Source organism: Coregonus clupeaformis, unplaced genomic scaffold (assembly GCF_020615455.1).
Source record: "Coregonus clupeaformis isolate EN_2021a unplaced genomic scaffold, ASM2061545v1 scaf0447, whole genome shotgun sequence".
In the NCBI taxonomy this organism is placed as follows: domain Eukaryota; kingdom Metazoa; phylum Chordata; class Actinopteri; order Salmoniformes; family Salmonidae; genus Coregonus; species Coregonus clupeaformis.
In genome coordinates this window covers 351,273-361,949 of record NW_025533902.1, presented here as the reverse complement: position 1 = coordinate 361,949, position 10,677 = coordinate 351,273, and the positions used below count along the sequence as shown (strand labels likewise).

Genomic DNA, 10,677 nt, shown 5'->3' with positions numbered 1-10,677 from the left:
TGTCTGAACGTGGACTACAGTGTGTGTGTCTGAACGTGGACTACAGTGTGTGTATCTGAACGTGGACTACAGTGTGTGTCTGAACGTGGACTACAGTGTGTGTGTCTGAACGTGGACTACAGTGTGTGTCTGAACGTGGACTACAGTGTGTGTGTCTGAACGTGGACTACAGTGTGTGTCTGAACGTGGACTACAGTGTGTGTCTGAACGTGGACTACAGTGTGTGTCTGAACGTGGACTACAGTGTGTGTGTCTGAACGTGGACTACAGTGTGTGTCTGAACGTGGACTACAGTGTGTGTGTCTGAACGTGGACTACAGTGTGTGTGTCTGAACGTGGACTACAGTGTGTGTGTCTGAACGTGGACTACAGTGTGTGTCTGAACGTGGACTACAGTGTGTGTGTCTGAACGTGGACTACAGTGTGTGTATCTGAACGTGGACTACAGTGTGTGTATCTGAACGTGGACTACAGTGTGTGTATCTGAACGTGGACTACAGTGTGTGTATCTGAACGTGGACTACAGTGTGTGTCTAAACGTGGACTACAGTGTGTGTGTCTGAACGTGGACTACAGTGTGTGTGTCTGAACGTGGACTACAGTGTGTGTGTCTGAACGTGGACTAGAGTGTTTGTATCTGAACGTGGACTACAGTGTGTGTCTGAACGTGGACTACAGTGTGTGTGTCTGAACGTGGACTACAGTGTGTGTATCTGAACGTGGACTACAGTGTGTGTGTCTGAACGTTGACTACAGTGTGTGTATCTGAACGTGGACTACAGTGTGTGTGTCTGAACGTGGACTACAGTGTGTGTGTCTGAACGTGGACTACAGTGTGTGTCTGAACGTGGACTACAGTGTGTGTGTCTGAACGTGGACTACAGTGTGTGTCTGAACGTGGACTACAGTGTGTGTGTCTGAACGTGGACTACAGTGTGTGTCTGAACGTGGACTACAGTGTGTGTGTCTGAACGTGGACTACAGTGTGTGTCTGAACGTGGACTACAGTGTGTGTGTCTGAACGTGGACTACAGTGTGTGTGTCTGAACGTGGACTACAGTGTGTGTATCTGAACGTGGACTACAGTGTGTGTCTGAACGTGGACTACAGTGTGTGTGTCTGAATGTGGACTACAGTGTGTGTGTCTGAACGTGGACTACAGTGTGTGTGTCTGAACGTGGACTACAGTGTGTGTGTCTGAACGTGGACTACAGTGTGTGTGTCTGAACGTGGACTACAGTGTGTGTGTCTGAACGTGGACTACAGTGTGTGTGTCTGAACGTGGACTACAGTGTGTGTGTCTGAACGTGGACTACAGTGTGTGTGTCTGAACGTGGACTACAGTGTGTGTCTGAACGTGGACTACAGTGTGTGTCTGAACGTGGACTACAGTGTGTGTGTCTGAACGTGGACTACAGTGTGTGTATCTGAACGTGGACTACAGTGTGTGTCTGAACGTGGACTACAGTGTGTGTGTCTGAACGTGGACTACAGTGTGTGTATCTGAACGTGGACTACAGTGTGTGTATCTGAACGTGGACTACAGTGTGTGTGTCTGAACGTGGACTACAGTGTGTGTCTGAACGTGGACTACAGTGTGTGTCTGAACGTGGACTACAGTGTGTGTGTCTGAACGTTGACTACAGTGTGTGCATCTGAACGTGGACTACAGTGTGTGTCTGAACGTGGACTAGAGTGTGTGTGTCTGAACGTGGACTACAGTGTGTGTCTGAACGTGGACTACAGTGTGTGTGTCTGAACGTGGACTACAGTGTGTGTGTCTGAACGTGGACTACAGTGTGTGTCTGAACGTGGACTACAGTGTGTGTGTCTGAACGTGGACTACAGTGTGTGTCTGAACGTGGACTACAGTGTGTGTGTCTGAACGTGGACTACAGTGTGTGTCTGAACGTGGACTACAGTGTGTGTGTCTGAACGTGGACTACAGTGTGTGCCTGAACGTGGACTACAGTGTGTGTGTCTGAACGTGGACTACAGTGTGTGTGTCTGAACGTGGACTACAGTGTGTGTATCTGAACGTGGACTACAGTGTGTGTGTCTGAACGTGGACTACAGTGTGTGTCTGAACGTGGACTACAGTGTGTGTGTCTGAACGTGGACTACAGTGTGTGTGTCTGAACGTGGACTACAGTGTGTGTATCTGAACGTGGACTACAGTGTGTGTCTGAACGTGGACTACAGTGTGTGTGTCTGAACGTGGACTACAGTGTGTGTATCTGAACGTGGACTACAGTGTGTGTATCTGAACGTGGACTACAGTGTGTGTGTCTGAACGTGGACTAGAGTGTGTATCTGAACGTGGACTACAGTGTGTGTGTCTGAACGTGGACTACAGTGTGTGTCTGAACGTGGACTACAGTGTGTGTGTCTGAACGTGGACTACAGTGTGTGTCTGAACGTGGACTACAGTGTGTGTGTCTGAACGTGGACTACAGTGTGTGTCTGAACGTGGACTACAGTGTGTGTGTCTGAACGTGGACTACAGTGTGTGTGTCTGAACGTGGACTACAGTGTGTGTATCTGAACGTGGACTACAGTGTGTGTATCTGAACGTGGACTACAGTGTGTGTCTGAACGTGGACTACAGTGTGTGTCTGAACGTGGACTACAGTGTGTGTGTCTGAACGTGGACTACAGTGTGTGTATCTGAACGTGGACTACAGTGTGTGTCTGAACGTGGACTACAGTGTGTGTGTCTGAACGTGGACTACAGTGTGTGTATCTGAACGTGGACTACAGTGTGTGTATCTGAACGTGGACTACAGTGTGTGTATCTGAACGTGGACTACAGTGTGTGTATCTGAACGTGGACTACAGTGTGTGTCTAAACGTGGACTACAGTGTGTGTGTCTGAACGTGGACTACAGTGTGTGTCTGAACGTGGACTACAGTGTGTGTGTCTGAACGTGGACTAGAGTGTGTGTGTCTGAACGTGGACTACAGTGTGTGTGTCTGAACGTGGACTACAGTGTGTGTGTCTGAACGTGGACTACAGTGTGTGTGTCTGAACGTGGACTACAGTGTGTGTCTAAACGTGGACTACAGTGTGTGTGTCTGAACGTGGACTACAGTGTGTGTCTAAACGTGGACTACAGTGTGTGTGTCTGAACGTGGACTACAGTGTGTGTCTGAACGTGGACTACAGTGTGTGTGTCTGAACGTGGACTACAGTGTGTGTCTGAACGTGGACTACAGTGTGTGTCTGAACGTGGACTACAGTGTGTGTCTGAACGTGGACTACAGTGTGTGTCTGAACGTGGACTACAGTGTGTGTCTGAACGTGGACTACAGTGTGTGTGTCTGAACGTGGACTACAGTGTGTGTGTCTGAACGTGGACTACAGTGTGTGTGTCTGAACGTGGACTACAGTGTGTGTGTCTGAACGTGGACTACAGTGTGTGTGTCTGAACGTGGACTACAGTGTGTGTGTCTGAACGTGGACTACAGTGTGTGTGTCTGAACGTGGACTACAGTGTGTGTGTCTGAACGTGGACTACAGTGTGTGTATCTGAACGTGGACTACAGTGTGTGTATCTGAACGTGGACTACAGTGTGTGTGTCTGAACGTGGACTACAGTGTGTATCTGAACGTGGACTACAGTGTGTGTCTGAACGTGGACTACAGTGTGTGTGTCTGAACGTGGACTACAGTGTGTGTCTGAACGTGGACTACAGTGTGTGTCTGAACGTGGACTACAGTGTGTGTGTCTGAACGTGGACTACAGTGTGTGTGTCTGAACGTGGACTACAGTGTGTGTCTGAACGTGGACTACAGTGTGTGTGTCTGAACGTGGACTACAGTGTGTGTGTCTGAACGTGGACTACAGTTTGTGTGTCTGAACGTGGACTACAGTTTGTGTGTCTGAACGTGGACTACAGTGTGTGTCTGAACGTGGACTACAGTTTGTGTGTCTGAACGTGGACTACAGTTTGTGTGTCTGAACGTGGACTACAGTGTGTGTGTCTGAACGTGGACTACAGTGTGTGTCTGAACGTGGACTACAGTGTGTGTGTCTGAACGTGGACTACAGTGTGTGTGTCTGAACGTGGACTACAGTGTGTGTCTGAACGTGGACTACAGTGTGTGTGTCTGAACGTGGACTACAGTGTGTGTCTGAACGTGGACTACAGTTTGTGTGTCTGAACGTGGACTACAGTGTGTGTGTCTGAACGTGGACTACAGTGTGTGTGTCTGAACGTGGACTACAGTTTGTGTGTCTGAACGTGGACTACAGTGTGTGTATCTGAACGTGGACTACAGTGTGTGTCTGAACGTGGACTACAGTTTGTGTGTCTGAACGTGGACTACAGTGTGTGTATCTGAACGTGGACTACAGTGTGTGTCTGAACGTGGACTACAGTGTGTGTGTCTGAACGTGGACTACAGTGTGTGTCTGAACGTGGACTACAGTGTGTGTGTCTGAACGTGGACTACAGTGTGTGTGTCTGAACGTGGACTACAGTGTGTGTGTCTGAACGTGGACTACAGTGTGTGTGTCTGAACGTGGAGTACAGTGTGTGTGTCTGAACGTGGACTACAGTGTGTGTGTCTGAACGTGGACTACAGTGTGTGTGTCTGAACGTGGACTACAGTGTGTGTGTCTGAACGTGGACTACAGTGTGTGTCTGAACGTGGACTACAGTGTGTGTCTGAACGTGGACTATAGTGTGTCTTAACGTGGACTACAGTGTGTGTGTCTGAACGTGGACTACAGTGTGTGTCTGAACGTGGACTACAGTGTGTGTCTGAACGTGGACTACAGTGTGTCTTAACGTGGACTACAGTGTGTGTATCTGAATGTGGACTACAGTGTGTGTGTCTGAACGTGGACTACAGTGTGTGTCTGAACGTGGACTACAGTGTGTGTGTCTGAACGTGGACTACAGTGTGTGTGTCTTAACGTGGACTACAGTGTGTGTGTCTGAACGTGGACTACAGTGTGTGTGTCTGAATGTGGACTACAGTGTGTGTGTCTGAATGTGGACTACAGTGTGTGTGTCTGAACGTGGACTACAGTGTGTGTCTGAACGTGGACTACAGTGTGTGTGTCTGAACGTGGACTACAGTGTGTGTGTCTGAATGTGGACTACAGTGTGTGTGTCTGAACGTGGACTACAGTGTGTGTGTCTGAACGTGGACTACAGTGTGTGTATCTGAACGTGGACTACAGTGTGTGTATCTGAACGTGGACTACAGTGTGTGTGTTGTATCCATGCTAACCCTCCCCCCTGTATCTTTCCTGTCTCTCTAGACCTGCGGCGGATGACAGCGGGCTTCATGGGCATGGCGGTAGCCATCATTCTGTTTGGCTGGGTGATAGGTGTTCTGGGATGCTGCTGGGATAGGGGACTGATGCAGTACGTGGCTGGACTGCTGTTCCTCATGGGAGGTAAGTGTACAATACAGATACTGTACATCATTAAAGCCAAGGCCTTGGATTCACCAAACACTTCTTAAGAAAAATACTAAGGGAGCTTTTAATTTAAAAAAAGAACACGTTCATAGGATAGTTTGTATGGCGTCCTAAATCCTGGTGATCAGGTAAACTGGTCCGTAGGATTGTTAATCACAATCACTTATAATAATAATATGCCATTTAGCAGACGCTTTTATCCAAAGCAACTTATGTGTGCATACATTTTTTACGTATGGGTGGTCCCGGGGATCGAACCCACTACCCTGGCGTTACAAGCGCCGTGCTCTACCAATTGAGCTAAAGAGGACCACATTTTCCACTACTTCTATTGGAAGTATTTGAAAGAATTTTAAAATGTGTTACATCGAACCTGAATAGATTCTGTCATCTTAACTTCCTGACTGGTTGTTTGTCAACAGTTAGAGGACTGAGGGTTTTCTGGCCAATAGTGACCCCCCTGCTCAGGTCATTACTGTGAAAGAGAATAGCATCAACAGCTAGTTGACCACAGCTCACAGCCTTCAGCTCAGCGTCGCCAAGCTAGTTGACCACAGCTCACAGCCTTCAGCTCAGCGTCAACAGCTAGTTGACCACAGCTCATAGCCTTCAGCTCAGCGTCGCCAAGCTATGGGACCCTGGAACTGAACCCCTTCCCTCTGCAACTGGATCCTGGACTTCCTGACGGGCCGTCCCCAGGTGGCGAGGGTAGGCAACAACACAGCCGCCACCACTGACCCTGAACACAGGGGCCCCCTCAGGGGTGTGTGCTTAGTCCCCTCCTGTACTCCCTGTTCACCAATGACTGCGTGGCCGCGCACGACTCCAACACCATCATCAAGTTTGCTGACGACATGACGGTGGTAGGACTGATCACCGGCGACGATGAGACATGGAGGAGGTCAGGTGACCTGGCAGTGTGGGGCCGGAGCAACAACCTCTCCCTCAACGTCAGTAAGACCAAGGAGCTGATCGTGGACTACAGGAAACGGGGCGGGGGGCGAGCTCGCCTCCATCCACACCGATGGGGCTGCAGTGGAGCAGGTCCAGAGCTTCAAGTACCTCGCTTTCCAAATCACTAAGAACTTTAAAATGGTCCACACACACACACAGTCGTGAAGAAGGCACGACAGCGCCTCATCCCTCTCAAGAGGTTGAAAAGGTTTCGCATGGGCCCTCAAATCCTCAAAAGGTTCTTCAGCTGCACCACTGAGAGCATCTTGACTGGCTGCATCACTGCTTGGTATGGCAACAGCACCGCCCTCGATCGCATGGCGCTACAGAGGGTGACGCGGACAGCCGTGTACGTCACTGGGACCGAGCTCCCTGCCATCCAGGACCTCTATACCAGATGGTGTCAGAGGAAGGCCCTCAAAATTGTCAAAGACTCCAGCCACCCTAGTCATACCGCACGGCAAGCGGTACCGGAGCGCCAAGTCTAGGTCCAAAAGGTTTCTCAACAGCTTCTACCCCCAAGCCATAAGACTCCTAAACAGCTAATCATGGCTACCCGGACTACTTGCACTGCCCCCCAACCCCCCACCCCATCTTTTTACGCTGCTGCTACTCTGTTAATTATTTATGCATAGTCACTTTAACTCTACCCACATGTACATATTACTTCAACTACCTCAACTAGCCGGTGCCCCCGCACATTAACTCTGCACCGGTACCCCCCTGTATATAGCCTCCCTACTGTTATTTTATTTTACTTCTGCTCTTTTTTTCTCAACACTTTTTTGTTGTTGTTGTTGTTTTATTTTACTTTTTTATTAAAAAATAAATGCATTGTTGGTTAAGGGCTGTAAGTAAGCATTTCACGGTAATGTCTACACCTGTTGTATTCGGCACATGTGGCAAATAAAATGTGATTTTATTTTATTTGAAAGGAAGGCCCAGAAAATCGTTAAAGACTCCAGCCACCCAAACCATAGACTGTTCTCTCTGCTTCCGCACGGCAAGCGGTACCGGTGCATCAAGTCTGACACCAACAGGCTCCTGAAAAGCTTCTATCCCAATGCCATAAGACTGCTAAATAGTTAACTAAATGGCTAACTAAATAGCTATCTACATGGCTAACTAAATAGCTAACTAAATGGCTAACTAAATGGCTAACAAAATAGCTAACTAAATGGCTAACTAAATAGCTAACTAAATGGCTAACGAAATAGCTAACTAAATGGCTAACTAAATGGCTAACTAAATAGCTAACTAAATGGCTAACTAAATAGCTAACTAAATGGCTAACTAAATGGCTAACTAAATAGCTAACTAAATAGCTAACTACATGGCTAACTAAATAGCTAACTAAATGGCTACAGTTGACCCTTGCATTTTCTTCTTATTTTTACACTGTCTCTATACACACTCACAGTGCCCTACACACTACACACTGTCACTCCAACACACACACACTCACAGGGCCCTACACACTACACACACTGTCACATACATTTATACGGACTCTACACACACCCATTCACCATCATCATCTCATCACTAATCATCATATACGCTACTGCTACTCTGTTTATCATATATCCTGATGCTTAGTCACCTTAACCCTATACAGGTCATATTATATTACTGATAAACAGATTCACACCAAATGAACGTTGTTCTTATTGCATCAGTGTAACTCTCTCTCTCTCTCCCTCTACCCCTCCCCACCTCCTCTCTCTCGCCCTCTCTTCCCCTCCCCTCTCTTTTATCTCTCTCTCTCTCTCTCTCTCTCTCTCTCTCTCTCTCTCTCTCTCTCTCTCTCTCTCTCTCTCTCTCTCTCTCTCTCTCTCTCTCTCTCTCTCTCTCTCTCTCTCTCTCTCTCTCTCTCTCTCCCCCACCTCCCCTCTATCTCTCCCTCTACCCCTCCCCACCTCCTCTCTCTCCCCCTCTACACCTCCCTCTCTCTCGCCCTCTCTCCCCCTCCCCTCTCTTTTATCTTCCCCTCTCTCTCTCTCCCCCTCTCCCCCCCTCTCTCCCCCCCTCCCCCTCTCTCCTCTCCTCCCCAGGCACCTTCTGTATAATCTCTCTCTGTACCTGCGTGGCGGGGATCAACTTTGAGCTCTCCCGTTACCCGCGCTACCTCTACGGCCTGCCGGATGACATCGGCCATGGCTACGGCTGGTCTATGTTCTGTGCCTGGGGAGGTCTGGGGCTCACCCTCATCGCTGGCTTCTTCTGCACCCTGGCTCCCTCCGTCCAGCCCCTCCCTCGATCCACCTGCCCCAAGTCGAGGCAGGAGAACGGAACGGTCTGCTAGAGGGACCAGGATGGAGGATGGAGGACTGGAGGTCCACTGGAGCCGGTCCGCAGCGCTAGCTAGATAGCTAACTACACCTTTAACTACACAGGACAGCCAGAAGAAAGAGAAGATCGAGAATCTAACAAACAAAATCTAACAAGCAAATGAGTTGACAAATCCATGCATTCATTTTTTTTTTATAATCATCGACTATCAGTCTTTTCCTGGCCACTTAAAGACAATGTGTTGTTTGTTGTTTGTTTAAATTGTGTGAGTGTGTATAAACATGATCTGGTTTCTTGAAAAACAACAGAAAAAAAACCCAACAACAACAAACTGACAGAGAAATATAATCAACGATCTGAAGTTGTGCTGGTGGATTTGTAGTCGGGGAGCGGATGTTGTGATGCTCGAAATGGATGTACCATGAAACGGCCTTCTCGTCTGGGGAACGAGAGGAACTTTTCATTAATGAACGATGACAGACGGATGGACAACAAGGGTTGGGAGTTACAGCAACGGGGGGACATATCGGACACTTGGAGAGAAATGCACCTTTCAGCAGGACAGTGTCCTCTGCCATCTCAGTGTTTCGGGATACTCTGTGTTTTCAAACAGACAGACAGTGGAACATGATGTCTGAACCTCAGTGGAACTCATGGTGACTGGCCCCTAAACCCATCGACAACAAGGGGAATAACTGCAACTCTACTGTCACTGAGGGGCGGTGGGGGGCTGCTGATGGGAGGACGGCTCATAGTAATGTCTGGAATGGAGCAAACGGAATGGCATCACCATGGAAACCATGCGTTTGATGATGGTATTTCATACCATTCCACTTAATTCCGCTCCAGACGTTACCACCAAGCCCCGTCCTTCCCGATTAAGGTGCCACAGTCCCCCCTGTGCCGAGGGATTAATCACCACCAACTGAGAGGGGTCAAAGGTTGGAGTATTATGAATAGCACATCCTGTTCTAAAAAGACACCTCGGCTTACTGGAGACTTCCAATGGGATTTACCCAGAACAATCAATTCAATCAATGAATTTGAAATCGATTCGATTTGTCTGAAAGATACAAGATTTTTGGGGGGGGGAGTTGAAAACGGACATCTGACTTGTGGCTGTGGTTTGGTTGAACTCTCAGTGTGTTTCCTCAGATCTACTCTGAGTCACTGGACCAGCTGAGGGACATCACAACACAGGATACCGGCTCTCTACAGTAGCTCTACAAAACTACAGAATATTCCAGAACTACAGAATAATCATTCCAGAGAAATTACAGCCAGGAAATTCCACGTTGGAGCATTGTCATTCCCACCAGGGCATCCTAGGCTGCATCCCAAATGGTACCCTATTCCCTTTGGGCTATAGTCAAAAGTAGTGCACTAAATAGGGGACGGGGGAGGGGCGCCATTCTCTAGTCTAAAGTAGTGCACTAAATAGGGGACAGGGCGCCGTTCGAGAGACCTATTTCTTCAAGCCTTATCTAGCCTCAGTCATCTAACATTTTATACATGAATTCCTTTTTTTTCCTTTGCATCGTGCTGAAACCCATCCTGAATGAACGGACTGTGTGTGTGATGTTGTCGTAGTGTGTGTTGTGTGTGTTTTGAATAAATAAATAAAAAATAAAAACATCAACAGTTGTAAAAATGATGAACAGAGACTAGTAGAAAGATGCACTATCGTGTTTAAACAGTATTACCCTGGTTCCGTCCGGTCCTCTGTTTGGGAGGACGGGGACTTTCGAAATTCTACTGTCGCTCGCTGCCTTGAGGTTCTCTACGGAGCAGTTCAGATTATATTTAGAGCTGGAGGTCAACCAGTAAGATGTAGTCAGGAGAGGTGTCACAGCTTCAGTTAAAACCACAAAGCTTCTAAGATGGAGGACAAAGACTCAGTTGTTCAACGGTTGGGAATCTTAGCCATCCTCTTTCTGTAGAGATTGTCACAACAACGTATCACTTTTGATCTGTAAGTACACTATTGTTCATAGAC

General features: G+C 48.1%; 1 protein-coding gene across 1 annotated transcript; it reads left to right on the top strand.

Moving 5' to 3' along the window:
* Positions 1–5,271: 5,271 nt before the first annotated feature.
* On the top strand, positions 5,272–10,320 carry tmem178b (transmembrane protein 178B). Its single transcript, XM_041875733.2, has 2 exons — positions 5,272–5,411; positions 8,444–10,320. Exons 1-2 carry the CDS (start codon positions 5,285–5,287, stop codon positions 8,692–8,694), a joined length of 378 nt encoding a protein of 125 aa, XP_041731667.2. The 5' UTR covers positions 5,272–5,284; the 3' UTR covers positions 8,695–10,320.
* Positions 10,321–10,677: the final 357 nt, after the last annotated feature.

Coding starts and splice junctions, on each gene's coding strand:
- tmem178b (XM_041875733.2), top strand. CDS start 5,285: ATGACAGCGGGCTTCATGGGCATGGCGGTAGCCATCATTCTGTTTGGC. Junction 5,412..8,443: donor ACTGCTGTTCCTCATGGGAG/GTAAGTGTACAA, acceptor TCTCCTCCCCAG/GCACCTTCTGTATAATCTCT.